This window comes from Xiphophorus couchianus, chromosome 1 (assembly GCF_001444195.1).
Source record: "Xiphophorus couchianus chromosome 1, X_couchianus-1.0, whole genome shotgun sequence".
NCBI classification, from domain to species: domain Eukaryota; kingdom Metazoa; phylum Chordata; class Actinopteri; order Cyprinodontiformes; family Poeciliidae; genus Xiphophorus; species Xiphophorus couchianus.
The window spans coordinates 19,124,117-19,142,369 of NC_040228.1; the positions used below are offsets into that span (position 1 = coordinate 19,124,117).

At 42.9% G+C, this 18,253-nt stretch overlaps 1 protein-coding gene across 2 annotated transcripts; it reads left to right on the top strand.

Annotated features, from left to right (window-relative positions):
- Positions 1-151: 151 nt before the first annotated feature.
- tasorb (transcription activation suppressor b) lies at positions 152-17,813 on the top strand. 2 transcript variants are annotated; one of them, XM_028017404.1, is made up of 23 exons: positions 152-577; positions 1,966-2,111; positions 2,219-2,311; positions 3,200-3,272; positions 3,464-3,555; positions 3,643-3,777; positions 3,856-3,980; positions 4,092-4,123; positions 4,387-4,492; positions 4,704-4,807; positions 4,931-5,040; positions 5,966-6,038; positions 6,159-6,233; positions 6,486-7,331; positions 9,087-9,397; positions 9,485-9,587; positions 10,182-11,011; positions 12,507-12,629; positions 12,838-12,997; positions 13,965-14,073; positions 14,614-14,792; positions 15,788-15,922; positions 16,045-17,813. In XM_028017404.1, exons 1-23 carry the CDS (start codon positions 274-276, stop codon positions 17,289-17,291), a joined length of 5,511 nt encoding a protein of 1,836 aa, XP_027873205.1. In that variant the 5' UTR covers positions 152-273; the 3' UTR covers positions 17,292-17,813. The 2 variants fall into 2 exon arrangements, with proteins under 2 accessions (XP_027873205.1, XP_027873212.1); XM_028017411.1 differs by having other exon boundaries at positions 16,048-17,813.
- The last annotated feature ends 440 nt before the right edge of the window (positions 17,814-18,253 follow it).

Below are 18,253 nucleotides of genomic sequence, written 5' to 3' on the forward strand. Positions count from 1 at the left end.
AAGTGAGTTTCGCAAAGTGTGAAAACTATTTTCACTTTCACATCCGTTTACTCGTGCTTCTCAAAACATCACTTATTGCACTGCCTCCTCTGGCCGGTAGGGGGTGTGGATTTTCTGGCATGTAAACAGTGACGGCAACGTTTTGCAGTGGTGGAGAAGAACGTGAACGTCATTTTTACAATGGCGGAGGCTGGGTGAAGAGGCAAGTGTGTGGAAAGCGGCGTCGTAATCGTCAGAGCTACAAAGCCTTTACCGAGCGCACGCTGCCCCAAAATGGCCCTGAACCCCAAGGCTGCGGGAAAGGCGGACTCAGAATGCGCGGAGACTGGCGAGCCACTCCCGGAGGGCGGCGAAGCCGACAAGAATTCAGCCGCCACTTCGGCCACAGCCAACCAAAATGGCGATCAGCCTGGATGCAGAGACGGTGTGATGCCTATACAAGAAGCCCCAGAACGGCGGAGGAGCATGCTGGCGGACGCCCGGAGCTCCAGCAGGTCTCCCTTGCCGGCGCAGAGATCGAGCGAAGAGCTGCCACGGAAAAATTTCCAGATTCCGAGGAAGACGAGAGAACGGAAAGGTGTTACCATATCGCTGCTGTTTTGAACGGAGCCTGTCCTGCTTTCATAATTCTAACTCCTGCATGCTGTTAGCCTGCTAGCTAGCTGCCGGGTTCCCCAGGTTTATTGAATTGTACTGAAAAGATTCGTCCAATTTACTCAGTTCACATTAGATTACACACGGGTAGCAGTGGTTGGTGTAGCACTGTTTGCAGACATAACGCTAGCATTGGTGGGTAAGGCTCAGATTACCAGCGGGCAGCAGTGTTGCGCCTGGAAGCTGAGCATCTGAGGACTGACCATCTGAAAGCAAACGTTGTTTGGGTTCTGCAGCTTTTCCGGGGACCATGGTCCGCCTGAATGTGTGCTTCAGCGCGAATGTGTTGCAGCAATCACCTGACGACATGAGGGTGTCTCTTTGACCTCACTGAAGGGCATGGCTTTATCCGTCCCACAAACCCATTTCAAAGCCGGACTCCCCTTAATTCACCCCAACTCTGATAACAGAGCATCCCTCTTTCTAAGCACTTCATCACAGCATCCCTCTGTTCATTAGCCTGTACATGCAGCTTCCAGTGATTTTCCTCATCCTTTTGAAATGTGGAAGTCCACACAGAAAAGTGTGAACTTTCTTTAAACGCCAACAAATGTTTATAAATGCAGAAGTTTAGAAGAATTCGTTAGCGTTAAGTCACTTTAGATTCTGCTCTTGTAATATCTCCCCCTTTAAAATAAAACCATGTACATCCTAGAGCTTAAATGCAAAGCTGGTGTACTGTGTGAGCTTGTCTTCAACTTTTTTTCCCATGTAATGAGGGTTTTGTATGACCTGTTACCCCACAGATAGAGGCATTGGGGCTAGAAGTGTTTGCTTGCACTTGAGTTGATATAGTGTGTCTATTAAGGCTGGTGTAAGGTTATTAATGCAGTTGAATCATAGTAACGGTTGCATGTTACTATGAAACAGTTGGAGGGTGGGTTGGAGATTTTTTATTTTTGTTTTATCTCTAACTCTACTCCTCTTGATGAGATTAGTTTGCTGAACTCAAATTAATATTTGACTTGCGGTGTAAACCATGCAGAATAATAGATTTTATTTACCATATTTACCATAAAGAACAGATTTATACTATTTGTTTTGCTGTCCAGTTTGTCAGATCTGCACAATAGTTTGAATTAAAACCATAAAGGAGTCTTTGGATTTAATAGTTGATGTTATTTTATGTCAAAAATGTAATACAGTCACACTGCAAAAACAAATTTGGCCAGTCGAATAGAATTTTGCTACTTTAAATGTCCACGGCTTGTATCGATTTTCAGCTCATGTTCTGTTTGTTTTGTGTATTCTAACATGCTTGCCGGTACAGCTTACTATTGCACTGATTCACTTGTGAACATCTGTATACAGGTCTGTACCAGTTTTTGCCCCCCGACAGTCGGGAGTTCGAGGACCTTGTGAAGATCATCTCCTCCTTTTACTTGGACGCATCGTCACGCGGGAGCTTTTCCTACTGTAAGGCCAGGCTGATTCACAACGAGCTGCTGGAGAAGGAGGTTGGTCCAAGTCCTCATTCGCCTAAAAACCGGAAATCGCTGCATTGTTTTTAAGAGATTCAGTTTGCCGGGTGTTATTGAACTTTTTGCCTCATTTTTGTTGTCAGTTCATTGAGAAGCGGAGAGAAATGAAGCAGGAGGGGCGAACCGATCAAGAGCTTGCTGAGTCGTACTGCTTCCTTTTTCCAGACAAATCCAAGGTTAGTTTGCTTTGAAAGCTACAATCCAGTGGTTTGAAAAGTTTGAGCTGTTTGATTTCTTCTGGAAATGCAAAGTCTTACATATCAGTTTTGGGCCTTAAAAATCATCCCATATGTCCAGATTTATCATCTTAAATCTTAATTTTCATTCATTTACATCTTCAATTTGTGTTTCCTTTGCTTCTTCAATTGATTGATTTGCTGTGAATTGGCGCTTCAGATAACCTGAGGTGTGCAGACAGGGATCATTCATTCTCAGAGCTGTACTTCTGACTAAGATATTATGCCACAGTTCTGCTGTGATTAAAAACTACAAGACTCATGATGTCGTTTACCAAACACCTCCGTCCCACACACCTGCAAACAATCTGTACATAAAACTGGCTTGTTGTTTTTTTAGGGAATTGAAAATGGAAAAATCATAACATTCTTGTTGCCTTATCCACTGCCATCTTCTTCTGAACAGTTCATATTTTACAGATATCAGTGTTGGCAAAAATGTGTTGATAACCGTTACGATGGTTACAATATAGGTTGCTGTGTAAATTGTCCTGTTTGGTAACATGAGGCCAGAAATAATATAGTTGCATACCAAAGCCAAAAACAATGAGCGTGTAAGCCAGTGTAAGTTATTGAGTTACGACATTATTAATTTAACCTATTCAGGGGTTTTTTAAGCATAATTTATAAAGGTCTTAAATTTGGAGATGGTCCCAAAAAAATCATGTGAATTTGTAGTCAGATTTAAAAATAAATGTCCACTTAAGGCACCTTAGCATACGAACAGATCCGTTTTATCTAGAAATCTAAAATAAAATCGGTCCAATTAAACAGGTATTCGTCAGTTAAATAAAAACTTTCTAAGTGTTGTCTTGTTTTTCCACCCAGCTTCAGTGGATCTGTGAGAAGGGGTTGTCAGTAGGACACTGCAGGATTACAACATTAGGAAATTCATCCGTGGGTAAGCTCTTCTGTTTTACGTTATCGTTTAAGATAAAATGTGCTTGAGTACTTGAAATGTTTCAGTAGCTGTTTTCGAAATGCAACATCACAGATCTGTGTCAGTAGAAACAAAAAGAAATACATGACGTCTGTTATTTTTCCAATCTTTTGTGGTAATGTAGTTTGTTTTTTTTTTTACTTCCAATATAGGCATTTATCTCTCTAAATACTCTGATTTATTACAAATAAATCCTTTGGAAGTGGGTTCGTTTGGAGATATGATCATCTTTAAAGTCATGAGGGTAAGCCCGTCGTCATTTTGTGTTGTTTTTCTCATTCTTCATTTAACATGGGGAACTTCTAGCCTGTCGTTCTCTTTTAATTCTCAGGGACGAATAAAGCACATCCACGAGAACATCCCTAAGAACGCCATCGAACTTTCACCCAAGTTCGACTGTCACTTGTCCAAAAGTGCCAACAGGGTCACGTCTTTGCTGTCATATAGAGCTTTTGAGCTCACGCAGGTAAATGCCAGCTCATGTTTTTATACGCTTTTATTTTCTGTAATCGTTTTAGCTTCTCTAAAACTGCGTGTTTTGCAGCAATATTTTTTCGAGTTTGCATTCGATGAGATCAAACCGCGGCCCAGGCACGTGTGCCCCTATGCCGTGGTTTCCTTTCAGTACAAAGGCAAGGAGGTTGCAGCGTCTCCTATGACTGCACACAGGTACGTTATCCTGCAGGAAATGGTGACGCTCCGCAAACATGTCTAGGAAGCTTGCTTGGCTTGTTTAATATCTGTTTCTATATATAAACATCCAGATTCTCTTTTGAACAGGTTCAACACTATTTCTCCTGAAGCAAGTAGAGGTACTTTTAAAATTTTTTTATCTACTCCATATTTCCCGTTTTTCCTGTTCAGCTGTACAGCAGTTTTACATCTAAATCTCCCCATGAATCTTAAAAGAAAAGCATGTTTAATGATTGTGAAGTTGGGTTTAACATCTAGTGCAAAAAAAAAAAAAACAAACAAAAAAATGGTTAGTGTGGTTTTTAGCGGCATACTTACCCACAGCTTTATGGTCATGTGGTTTTTGTTTCATTTCTGACTGTTTGACCTGCTGGTGTTGCAGGGAAGAGCTGCTACACTGTGTGGAATGGCCCGCTGGTGAACAAGGGCCAGGAGTTATTCCCAGTTTGCTTACGGTCCTTTTCACGTCCCTACCTTCCTTTCAAGCTGCAAGTATTCCTTTTCTCTGTTAATCATTAAAGCCTCTTTCAGCTGAACTTTAACACTGCACATATTATTAGATGTGAGGAAAAAAAGAAATGTTAAAAAACTTTAACATTTTTTTAAAGTTAAAAAATCTGTGCACAGACATGTTGCACAGATGTCTGTGCAACATGAGGAATCAGTTATGCATCGCTGAGCGGTTAATGTTCTCTGCAGGCGTGAGAAGTTAGAGATGAATCAAGGCATGCAGCTGGATCAGGTGAAGAGGAAGATCCCTCCTTTTTTGTTTTCCTGGGACACCTACAGTATATCACGGGAAGGTCAGCAGCGCGGACACACGTTTACATCTGTTGTAAAACTAGATGAGCTTTAGTTTAAATGCAGTATCTGGTTTGTATAATTAAAAATAACTATAGATGAGCTGTGTGTCGTTTTGTCTGCAGTGATGAAGTGTGGGATGTCCTGCAGCCTGTTTGAGGTGGTGGAAGGAAAAGGTAAAACAACCAGCGGCAGTCTGGCAGCACTGATCAACAAACTGGAGAGGGACCGGATGGTGAGATGTTTATCTGTTACCCAGGCTTTTTATTTGAGACATAGTCAACAGAATAAATAAACCAACTACTAATGCACCAAGTCATCTGTGATATAGATAGACTTGCTCAAATATTCATTAAAAACTGGATGAAAACTGAAAATACACCTTTCCCAGTCTGTTAATGCATAAAGAAACATATTCTCATTAATTTAAAAACAAACCAATCACTATGGATACACTGAGAATTTGGTGTTGTGACCAAAACAGAACATTTGTGATGCCAATCTGAAACACTAAAGTCCAATCATTTAATTCTTTGAGGCTTGCTAAGAAAAATTAGGGGCTTGTTTTCTGTCATATAAGGATGTGTTGTAATTCTTTTCAATACTTACAAATATCTCTGTAGATTTTCACTGACAAGAGATGACTGGTTTTCTGTTGAGAAAATTAAGACTTTATTTTACAAAAGTGTTTTTTTCTCCCCTGAAGATTAATGTTGAAAAAATATTTTGATATAAGATATTTCTGCTTTCATGCATGAATGGGGAGAATCTTGTAGCCTTTTAATTTTTTGTTGCTTCATATAAAAGTAGCACATCCATGCAGTACCTGGGAATATTATTTTTCTTCATGCTGAATGTTAGTTTTTTGTATTTGTTAAGAACAGAGTGGGTTTCTGGGTTGTCCTTGGAAAGAACATTTCAAGTCAACCAATCTGAGATTGTTTGGTCAATTTTCCAAGAAAAGTCAAAATCAGAACTAGCTTTTAAAAATCTGATTGGTGCATTTTTAAACATGACTTTATTATAACCAATGTTCAGATAGAAAAATGCATTTGTTCCTCTTGGGTTTGAATTAATAAAATAAATGATGGCATTACTGTGTTCATTATTTTATAAGAAAACAGGCATGTCTAACATAATGATCTGCTCATTGTGTCCAGGTGCTGGTGAAGTCCTTGCTTGACAGGGGCTTCCTCTTCCTGTTGTCCTCTGCTCAGATGGTTGAGTCAAAAGGTACCGGAAAGATTTTCTGTACTTTCCTCCTTTTCTCTGATAAATCTCTGTCAGTCAAACCACCTACTTGTTGCCGTCGGTGAGGGATCAGCTTTTAAAAAGCTGCTGTTTGCTTCCCAGAGCGACGGGGGCGGATGGAGAAGAAGCTACAAGCATTATTCATCTTTCAGGAGTCCAGGATGGTTGTGAAGTATTGTAAGTCAAATTCTCTGTTAACGTGGCCTGTGAACAACCAGGGTGTTGTGCGATGAGCTTTTATGTAGCTCATAGCATAACATTTATGTATTAATGTTCTTTATGTAATTGTGACATTTTTCTGGGAAACTTTTCTTTCCATTTATGAAGAAGATGTAGAGACTTTAATGGCTTAACCTTTTCAGCTGTGCTAAGGTGCAGCTGGTAAAGCTGAGTCGGCCACTGACCCTGACATCCGCTCCTCTGTTGCAGCTTCGAGGCTGTTGGAGCCAGAGCCGCTGACGGTGGAGCCCCAGCCGGCCTTCCTGTCCACTGTGGACCCTTTTATTCCTGCACTACATTATGCCTTGTTTAAGCTGCGTCCAAACCCGGGCAAGGAGCTGAGTCTCGGGGTGGAACGGCAAGCCACAGATTACCTGACGCGCATCGAGTCGGGAACGGTGCGGCCTTTTATTCTGCCCGACTACAAAAACAGTTTTGACGAAAGGGCGAGCCCTCTCTCGGTGCCTAGACCCAAATTCAACATGGATGGCGTGCTACGGTCGTACGTCCACAACTCGGCTAACTACTTTTTACCTCTGGGCAAGGCACGGGACACGATTGAACGAATAAGGAACCCTGCCTCCGTTCCTCCACCTGTACCCCCACCTGTTCCGGTGCCGGTTCCTGTTTGTGCTCCTCTTCCAGTCCCAGTGGAGTACAGCCCCGTTTCAGACTGGGGAGGCTCAGACCGAGGCTCGGACCGGGCAGAGAAGGTCTCCCTCGAGAGGCTCCCTCAGGAGAAAGTACCTCCTGAAAGCGCCAAACGGAGGCAAGACGTGACGCATTCAAACGGCGCCCAGCTGCAGCCCAAGCCCCACATGGAGCCTCAGAAGGCGCGGCTGTCTCAGAGCGAATACGATCAGGACAAGATGAAACAGCTGCTGAAGCTGATCCAGTTACACAAGAAGAACCTGGTGCAGGAACCGGGCAAGGATCAGGAAAAGGACGGGAGCTGGGACGCCAACAACCTGAAAAGGAAGTTCGAAGGCGACACTGGTGGAGGGATGAACAAACACCAACGCACGGATCACCTTAGCAACGGCGAACCCAGCAGAGGTGAGACAAGTGGCAATCAAGTGCTTCGTTTCAATTTAATGGGTTAATAGTTTGTTTGACAAGTAATTATGCATACTGCTTTCAAAGTCAGATCTTCTGAAGGTCTGAAGATTTTATTTGCATGTTTGCACAGCCTGATTAGTTCTGAGCAATTTGAAAGCTTGATGTGCATTTTTAGCAGATTCTTTTGAAAAATTCATGATTTCTAGAGATGCAGAACTCCCTAGATGGGTTTCCTGGCTGAGACCGATTTGGGTTCATTTAGTTTATTTATTTTTTTCATTCAAAGGACTGAATTACATAAGAGGAAACAAAATGTTCCACAGCTTTCTCAGTGGAGGTAGCTCTAAGTCAATTACACATCTGTGAAACCAACTTGTCCAGTTAGGAAGTGACACTCGGTGTGAATTAATTTCACCTGCTGTTGTGCAAATGGAAGAGGCCACAGGTGGAAACAAGAGCCAATTAGCAAGGAGTGGTTGTCAGATGATGACCACAGACCTTTTCTCATCCTTTCCAGCTGTCATCTCGCTCGTGTTTATGTGTTGTCAGCGCGCTCGCAGCTAGAGGCAGCATGAGACGGAGTCGCTCAGGTAGCTCAGCTCATCTTAGATGGCACATCAAAAACAGATGAGTGCAAGGTTCATGAGAAGTACTGTCTGGAGACGGCGTGGAGAACACTTTGCTGGCTGCAACATCCTCCAGCTTCACCGGTAGTGTTAGAGGGCATTTCTTTGGAGGGACTCACCGCCCCCAGTGTGCTAGCTAGAAGTAGCCCGACTGCCCATGTGCTGGTGCGTTGGGCCGTGGGTTCCCAGGCCTCATGCGGCTGAAGTGTGTCAGCATTTCCTGCATGATGAAGGCTTTGCTGCTATGGACTGGCTTATTTGTTTCCCACACCTGATCCCGACAGAGCACGAGTGTCGAACTCATTTTCATTTCAGGAGGACACGTCGAAATCACGAATGTCCTCAAAGGGCCGGTTATGGCGGCATGTATTGATAAAACTACCCTTTAACAAACTGCTAAAATATTTATTAATAGCTATCTCTTCATTCGATGAGTAGCTCTTGAAATGAGATACTGAATATGTTTTCATATTAATGTAATTTGACAGCATACAGATAAAACGGCTTTGATTTGATCAAATATTTAAGCACACTTTCTTGAAAGTTGTATTTATGTCGTCGTCTTGAGGGACGGATAAATACTTACGGTGGGCCAGACCTGGTCCCGGGGCCGTGAGTTTTACACATGTGCAATAGAACACATGTGGTACATCATGTCTGGTTCTGATGCTATACTCCAGGTCTGGAAGGACATCCCTCACCATTAAGCATCAGGAGCTCATCCAGGTGTTTTTAGTGAGGTCCTACAGGCACATGGAGGCCACACACACTACTGAGCCTCCTTTTGACTGGGCTTAATGAATTTCTGCTGAAGCTGGTTCAGCCTCTGACCTGATTTCCCACTTTTATTTTGAGTCCAGTTCTAAATCCAGATCTCCGTGGGGATACATTGATCATTTTTGCTATTTTGTTCTTAATGCATTCTACTATGTTACGTATGCAGATTTTATTTATTGCTGGGTTTGGACGTCGGTGTGTTTCTTCTTTTCTTTTTCAAGCAGTGTAGTTTTGATTCCCAACAGAAGAAAATAATTATACATCTGTCCTTCACGTTTGCATTGAATGATATAATTACTGAGCTCACAATATCAGAACCAGATTCACTCTGATTGTTTTTTTCGTTTAGCTGGCCAGATGGACGACATCGGAGATGAGGCCGGACAGAGAGACAACCTGACGGCGGTGATGGAAAGCATGGGCATCTATGACACAGACCTGAGGAACCGCAGCAACACGAACGCCGCAACAGCCAATGAGACGCAGCGCCTCCTCAAAATCCTCTTGGCAACGCTCAACAAAGCCATGGCTCAGAGCTCCATGACCGTCCTGGCGAACCACGGCGAGTCGTCCAGCAGTTCAGGAATGATGGAGTCCATTTTGTCCGACTCGGCCCCTGCGGTGCAAATAGAGACGGTTCCACAGACAAACTACACCGAGGTAAGCTTCAGTCAGCTGATTGAAGTGGAATTTCAGTGTTAAAAGGTTTTTGTTTTGGATCTGGAACATGTTGTGTTTTCTGTTCAGGAGGACATGGACTGTAGTCCTGGAACTCCATTCAGCTCAGACTCGCCGATACAATCAGCTCCGCCCACAGACATCATACCTGGTGATATTCCTGTCAGTGAAGGTAATTGAAAGAGGGTCCTAAAAAGTCTCACGTTTAACCTTCTCAGATTGTAGAAGTCATAAAGATGTTCAGATTTCCCATCGTAGCTCTTCAGTTTAGTTTCCTCTTAAATGTGTACTTCTGTGGCTTCCATTGAGTTTTTAAACACCAATTGAGGTGAATCAGGGGCTTAATGTTGTCAGGTTGAATGCAACCCTCTATTCTGTCAGGACCTTTCAGTTGAACTTGTGGTGTCATGATCAGAGCCATAGGTTAATCTCAAAGGAGGCAGTGCTTCATATTTGAATGCTGTTGAGTTTTTTTCCCCAAGTCACTTAGAATATTTTTTTAATAGTGAAACACCACAGATAACAGCTTCAATTTATTTACAAACTCTTTTACGAAAAAAGGCAACCAGAATTAATGCTGAAGCCAATTGTAGGCAAAATATACCCGTTTTTTATTTTAAGGATAACAAGCCTTTATGGTGCTGAATTTCAGAAAAATAATTATATATATCACTCAAGCTAGAAAAATGTAACCAATTAAAACTTTAGGAAGCTGTCAAAGTAAACTGGCATCACCGTGACAAGTCTCCTCTCTGCTCTCATGCAGACAAACCTCTGCCTCTCGCCGAGTCCAAGCCGGAGCCCGAGGCCGCGCCGCCGGCAGAAACCAGCCAGGAGCCCAAGATGCCTGCTGCCCTGGAAGTGAAACATTCTGCAGCTGCGTTGGTTGGAGATGAAGTCCCCTTCCTTCCCTCCATCAGCCTTGACACCATACTGAACCAGGAGATCCACAGCCTGGCCTCCGACATCAGAGACCTCATGCAGACTCGGCACATCAGCTATGCCTCACAGCTTCCCTCGCGCCTGTCCCTGCGCCACTGTTGGCAGCCCAGCAGCTGCTTCTCGGACTATGTTGTCCCCCACGTTCTCCCCGTGTCTGTCGAGGGACACGTCGAAGTGCTCTGCGAAAAGATGGACAAGTTGATCCCCGCTCCACCTGCTTCCCCCAAGGTCACCGCTCTACCCCCCCCTGTGACGACTTCTAGTCTTACAACCCCGCCCCCTACGGCTGTCCAGGCTTCCAAAGCGAAAGCGGAGCTCTCCGCTTCAAAGGCTGACAGCGGTAAGACGAGCTGCGTCAGCAACGAGACGACATCCGTCAAGGCCAAAACGGAGGCCTCCTCTCCAGACCTGGGCGGAGGGCTTTACTCCCCCTCTCATGCCACAGCAGACTCTCCTGAATCAAATGCCCAGTCCGCCAGCGCTGCTCTGGACGGCGGGTCAACCCTGCTCAGCGGGAGCCTCATCGGGCAGCTCAAACCCGAGGTTTTCACCAGCCTGGTGGAGATCTTCAAGGACGTGACGAAAAACACGGTTAAATTTTACATCTACTCTGGGGAAGAAGGCGAGGACGGCACCATCTGCAAGGAGATTAAGGTACAAGCTGGAGGGATATTTCACTGATGAGGGGATTCTGCATTTTCCATTATTATTACAGTTGGAGACGCACCAATCAGGCTGTCTTTGCCTGATACAAATTTTCTGTTAGTGCTGAGCTGCTGATTGTTATCATTTATATTTTTCCCTCTACCGGTAAAACATAAATATAGAAGTAAATTGATTAGGGCTGCAACTAATGACTATTTTATCAATTATTCTATCGCTTATTCTGGTGAATAATCAGATAAAAAATGGAAACTGCTGCAGATTTTACATTTAGTCACATATGCCCCCATTTTTTTTGTCCTCCCCTCCAGGGGGTCTTTTGTGGGCTCTAGTGTCCCTTATATGAAAGTAGGCTGACAGGAAAGGGGGAAGACATGCGGCAAATGTCACCGGGTACGGGAATCGAACCCACGACGACCGCATCGAGGACTCAAAGCCTCCAAACGTGGGTCGCGCTATACCCTACGCCACCACAGCACGCCCACATATGCCTTTTTAGCAAAGTATTCATTTGCAGCTAAAAATATGTATTTCTAAAGAGCAACATGTGAAGAGCACAGCCCTCCCTGATTGACTGTACAACGTGTGGAGTTCTGGGTAGAACTTGTTCATAGAAAAGGTTTTTTTTATCTTAAATGCAAAATGTTTTTATATACTTTTTTTTTTTTTAGATTTTTGGTTTAATTACTGTTCTGAGTTTGGTGTTCTTTCAGTAAATTGGTTTTATTGAGTCTGCCAGTTGACAATCAAATACTATATTAGATTATTTTAATTCATACATCACTATAAATTTGGTTAATCATTTCAGCCCTGTATTTATTTTATGAAGATTATCACCATTTATGCAGCACACTATATGTCCTTAACTTTAATCAGATTTTTAGTAACCTGTACCATTGATTGGTGTGTTTGTAGACTGAAATAGTGGGACATCTTCAGATTGCTCCTATCAAAATGCAAAACGTTGCGTTTAATGACATCATAGATACATTTGACTAGTTAATAAGTTTTCTACAGGATCAATCCGCTTTGTACTTTCTTTAGGAGTTTTTTCCAGATAGACTTAACTGTTATTTTTCTAATTAGACTCAGATTCTGTGATAATTTGTTGCATTTCACTGGTTAGACTTAAAAAAAAAAAGCTGATCTCAAGAGTTTTTAAATTACAATTTCTAACTATACACCTTTTTTTATTTCCTAAGAAAAAAATCTCCAGATGATTTTAGTTGCATTCCTGATTTAATTGCTGCAATGTTTGCATAAATATACATATTTTAATTAAATCCTGAGCCTCTGCTGCAGTCTGCACACGCAGATGTTTACAAATGATGTGCAAATGTCTGAAGCACAGGCAGGATTCTTCCCGTTTTCCTGTCTCAGTGCTGTACTTTGTGTATCTGTCACTCCTTGTTGAAGGTGTAACAGAGAAGAACAGTCATTTTGTCTTTCTGCCTCTAACAAGACGTCTCTCCTGTCTGCCACAAAGGAGTACTTGAAAAGTCTCGGCAATAGCGAGTGCAGCCCGCAGACGTTTCTAGAAAACAGTGGAAGTTTGGACAAGCTCCTCATCATCATCAGGAACGAGGACATCGCTGCACATGTGCACAAGGTTCAGTAGCTTCTCCTCATGCTGCTTGTCTTCCACTTCCAGTCTTTATCTCTGTGTTCGCTGCAATACTTGCGCCTAAACGTAAACACACAGTAAAGCTCCTGGAGCAAACATCCATGACGATGACATTACAGTCTAAAGTGGTGAAAGCTGCGTAATATTTATTTTCGGATTATTCTGAAAATGAACATGACTCATCCCACTGCAGATTCCAGCTCTGGTGTCCCTAAAGAAGCTGCCCTCAGTGAGCTTTGCTGGAGTGGACTCTCTGGACGACGTGAAGAACCACACGTACAACGAACTGTTTGTGTCGGGGGGCTTCATGGTGTCTGACGAGTTCGTCCTGAACCCTGATCTCATCACGCAGGGTGGGTCTGACTTTTTATAGCAGGAACAAAGAAGCAGAATCAGAACGTTGAGGCTGGATTTGTTAATGTTTGGACTCTGTTATGACATTTACTTGACCAAGTACACCACTCTCATTTGTCCATGTTTGTATGAAAGGCTGTATCGAAATAAAACAGTGTGTAATTACTTCATCAGAGCTTCAGCTGCAGCCAGCATGGACTTTTTGAAATCAATTTAGAAGAAATGAAGGCTGCTGGTTTTGGACACCACAAATGTTTGTAACCAAGCATTACATGCCGGGACTCCTTAGATGTTGTTTATTGGCACCCATTTTGTAAATGACACAGTAAAGTAATTGCTTTTGATCAAGTTTGAAATGTAAGATTTTATGTGTAGATATTTTCTGTAAAGCAAACTTCTTATTAGGCTGGAAGTGATCAGTTTGCATTTGGGCTGAGAATTTTTAGTTCATGATTCGATTGCAGCTTCCACGGCCACAATGGGAATATAAATAAATTTTCACGACACTCATGCACAAATGATACACTCTCAATAAATATTTTGGACATAATTAAAATTTCATGTCCTTTGCCTATTATTAACAAAATACTGCTGACATTATTCAAAGTGAGTCAACGATCTCTTACCTCATCTGTAGCTAAAACTAAATTCTTCTTAGCAATATGTCGTGTCTCTGCTGCCACTCATTTATGTCTAGACAAGTGTCAATATTATTAATTTTCATGATTCAGAACAAGCATGCAGGATGCCATGCGTCAGAAAATGTGCTGTTACTGCTATATAAGTTTCCAAGGCAATAGTTGCCATGGGTAGCTTTAGGTCTGTACTACCTGCTGGGTTTGTTGTGTTTCAGTCTGCAGGGATTGTCTGTTCAGTGAAAAGCCGTTCAGATGGGAAATTAAAGCTAAAGAAAAGTTCATAGCAATGACACTAATGAATGCTGATGTCTTTGCTTGCTCTGTGTAGATCGTTTGCAAGGGCTGCTCAAGTTCTTGGAGGAACAGAGCACTCCTGAACATCCCTGGCAGTGGAAGGTTCACTGCAAGTCCCAGAAGAAGCTTAAAGAGCTGGGCAGGTCAGTATGAACCACAGCAGTGGCAATCAGATCACACAGCTCTGCCTTTTTCGATTCCCCCCCCTTTGGTCTATTTGTCACTGAAGGGAAACGACTCAATACTAACCCAGAGTGACAGAACAAAGATAACAATTATCCTTGCCATTTTTTTGTTTGCATTTTCTCCATTTAGCAAAGTAATTCTCATATTCACAACAAAACATCAAGCTTTATAATTTACACCCACCTGTTTCAGGAACTAAAAATTTTCTTCAGTAGCAATTTGGATCTTTGCAGAGATACAAAGAAACACTTTTCCTCCGGTTCATACTTATTCATAACAACTTTTAGACACCTTTTGTAACCATAATGTTTTCAACCTTGAACATTAATTGAGCTTCATGAAAATGTTCCAATTCTTAAGTTTCAGTGTAATGTCTTGATAAACGAGTTGATAGAAAAACAGGATATTGTGCTTTGGTACCGACTCTTGTTAACCGTTGATCTTTGAAAGGATTGTCCATCCCTGTGGTTTCTTATGGACTGTTCTGTCTCTTTAAGGCTAAACGCCAATGCCATGGGCCTCTTGAACCTTTTAACAACTTACCAGAAGAAGCACCTGGTGGAGTTCCTCCCGTATCATGAGTGTGACACTCAGTCCCGTCAGGCTCCAGATCTGGAATGCCTCATCAAGCTCCAAGCTCAGCACACACAACAGCGGCATCTGATCTTCCTCACAGGTATCACAACCTTTTTCTGCTCTCATCATTTTGTTTCCAACTCCCCAGCCAGAGTTTGGAAATCAACCAACTGATCGATGGTCATCAAAAGTTAAATAAAGAATTTTTTTAATTTCTCCCTTTATTCCTTAAATTCATCAAAGCTAAGACTGAGTCACATGAAGTTCCTTCCCCCCCCATTTATCCATCAGCACTTAATAAATAAGTTATTGACAGCATGAAGATAACTTATTTGATCTAGGTAGTTTTCAGACATGCATCACAATGTACTGTTCAATGCATCTGTCTGACAATAGTTTTATTGAGTTCATAAAGTATTTGGTTAAGTATACTAATCTTCAAACGTATTTGAAGTATAATGACAAGATTCCTGCTTTAGTTAATTATGTCCAAAAGTTACATTCTTTGTACAACAACAAAATTAATCATACTTTGTCAGGTTTAATGTAATCTTTTAAAATCACCAACATGTTTCCTCTCATTTAAAGTAATGCTAATATTTGTGGAGTGATCCAGCAAGAGTCCCAGTAGAGGGAGCTAGAGATTAGGAAGTGGGTGGGGGAGGCCTTCCAACCTCAGACTCATCAAGGTCTCATTAATAAAGATAAACGTCAAAATACCAGAGCAAACATGCAAAAAGCTGTTTGATAGTTGTTAGGTTAAATTGTTTGCAAGACGGCAGCCAACTGTATGTAATTTTGTGCTCTTTATTTTTAGTTTATTTAAATTCAGATGATCTTTGCGACATATATGACTATATTATATTTCTCCATTTCTGTGGTATGTAATATTTCTACCTCTATCCTAAAACCTGTAGCAATTTTTCTTTTGTGTGTTTTAGTTCTTAGAAAAATAATTGGAGTCAGAAGGTCAGACCTTCATGAAAACAGGACAGAAAGGGCCTGTTTGGTGCATCTCTAGTTTTGATCTTTTTTCTAGTGTCAGAAGATTCACTCAAAACAAATGTGGATTCTTTTAATTTCGTGTTTGAACAGAGAGGCCATTCGAAATGTTCCTGCAGTACTCTAGAAACGGAATAGTGATTGCGAGCATCGACGATGTTATGAGCGGTTTCCACAGTCTGATTGGATCCATTAATCAGAATGAGCTTCCTACACCACCTTCCACTGGTGAGTATCATCAACAGGAACATTAAGCACAAAAAAAACAGATCCCAGTTTTCCTAATTTATTTTCATTCCTTCACGGCTTTATGTTTCTCCCTGTCTCTCTGCCCTCCCCTGTTCTCCCAGTAGTGAATGATGAGTGTGTGGAGGCGGAGGACATGTCATTAGACTCCGATGATGGCGAGCCACCAACCATGTCTGATCCCCTAGAACAGGTTGAGGCTAAGAATAAGCCTGAGCTGCTGCCTCAGTTGGAGAAGGAAGACTTTCGCCCTCCAATCCCAGACCTGCCAACAACCCCTGACAGAACGTCGGCACTCGAATCCAACTCTCTCAAAACGGCCATCTCCCAGTTCAAAGCTACCAACCAGATCGGCTTGGCCTGCTCAGACATCGGCAGCTTGTCACCAGGAGGTTTTCCTGTCAACACCCACCAGAGTTTCCTGTGCCCCTCTGCTTCCTGGTCATCCTACAGCGGTTCCTCCAGCTATGTTGCATCTCCAGCTTATCCCGCCTCGCCCTGTAGCGGCACCCAGGAGCAAGAGTACCGCCCCCCAACCACCACCACTCCAGCACTTCCGACTCCGCCCGTCATGGCCATGGCAGGACCTCTCGCAAACCTGGCTTCCCTGCCCTTAGAAGTCAAACCTCCGCCTCCTCCTCCCTTCATGAGGCAGGGGCAGCCATATGGGTCAGATGCCTGCGGAGCGGTCTCTGCCGGCGCCTCTCTGCTCGTCAGCGCCCTACCTTATAAAGACCACAGTGACACGGCCCAGCCCGGGTTCATGGGGGCCATTCCTAAAAATGCTAGTGGGACCCCCACGCAGCACGACAGGATACTCAGTGGATCTGGGGAAAGCATTTGGGGTTCGACGGGGATGAGTGCCTGTGAGACTGCTTGCAGCCAGGGTGCTGTAACATCCAGGTCAGCGGACCCAAGCGGTGTCCCAAAAACAGGTGAGATCCCTGTGGGAAGCACACCTGGCGCCCAGGGGTGTAGGACTCAGGGGAACGGCGCTGAAAGCTTTGGAACTCCAGTGGGCATTCTCCCAGTGGCCACCAGAGGGGGCTCTGTACCCAGACCTAAGCTTCCTCCACATCCAGTGGGGGGTTTGGGTTATGGCAGTATAGGTGGCATTCCTGGACATATGGAGCACGGACCTATGCGGGGGGCCTTGGTTCCTGGTCATTTAGGGGGCTTCAGAGGCAGAGGGGTCCCTCCGGTAGGAATCTGGCCTCGGGCAGGACGAGGACAGGAACTAGGGGATGGGAGTGGAACTGGGCCCTGCCTTTGGGGTTACCCATCAGGTAGGGGTGGGCCACAGAATTACTACACAGACTACACATACACTCACAACTACGCCCCTGAATAGACAATCATCTGGATGAAAGGGGCAATGCAAACAGCATAAACCAGAGACAGAACTGGCTGAATGTATATATTTCCTTGTCATAAAAGCATTGATTTAAATCAATAAATATTAATTCTGGTTTTCTACATTAATAAAAGTTGATACAGGCAGTGCCAGGTGTCCTACTGTTGTGAAAACTGTCTGTACACTCTTTCCGTGTGATCTATTTGAGACCCCGTTCAAACCACTATATTTATATTTGCCAACAAATGTTTATGGCCTTCCAGCTTCTCAGAATTGACCACACTATTTCTGTTAATTCTGGTTTTTGAAACGGTTTCTGAACAAAGGGGGAAACAGCTGGTATTTTTTTAAAGAAAAACAAAATGAAGTGAATTGAATCTCACTTTTGCGGTTTTTGTTGTTTGTTTTTTTATTTGACATTTGTTTGTCCAAAATTCTATTAAAAACAAAACATTTCAAATCCTGTTTGTGTGATGGGTTTGACGGTGTCAATCAAACCATTAAAAAAAAGAAAAACACCTCCCGTCTCATTGTCATTTCACTCAAAAATGTGGGTTTTATTTAGAAATTAACTTAACGTTGAAAAATTGAAGTAAACTGTAAAAACTAGGCTTAAATGGGATTTAGAAAATGATTTTTCTGATAAAAAAAAACAACCTTTGAATAGTGAGGTGAACATTTCTTAACATATAAAGGCACCTTACCAGATATATATTCTCCTGCAGTGTGAGCTGTGTGTTGAGCAGTTTGTTAGAAGTGCAGCACTTAAACGCTTTGAGACTCCATGCTGAGTGCTCCTGGCTCAACCCCATCACCACTGAAAGAGTAATTACGATGGTTGACGTTTGTCCAGTAAGGACGGGAGGAGTGGGGAGGGCCTTTGATCACCTCACACAATCTCGTGTTTTGTAGAAATAAACACCAGAGGGAGCCATTTCCCCCTAAATGTAAGAAACCTC

Excerpts from the sequence above, each read along its gene's own strand:
- tasorb (XM_028017404.1), top strand. The coding sequence starts at position 274 with ATGGCCCTGAACCCCAAGGCTGCGGGAAAGGCGGACTCAGAATGCGCG. Across the intron at positions 578-1,965 it reads GAAGACGAGAGAACGGAAAG|GTCTGTACCAGTTTTTGCCC; the intron begins GTGTTACCATAT and ends ATCTGTATACAG. Across the intron at positions 12,630-12,837 it reads TCGCTGCACATGTGCACAAG|ATTCCAGCTCTGGTGTCCCT; the intron begins GTTCAGTAGCTT and ends ATCCCACTGCAG.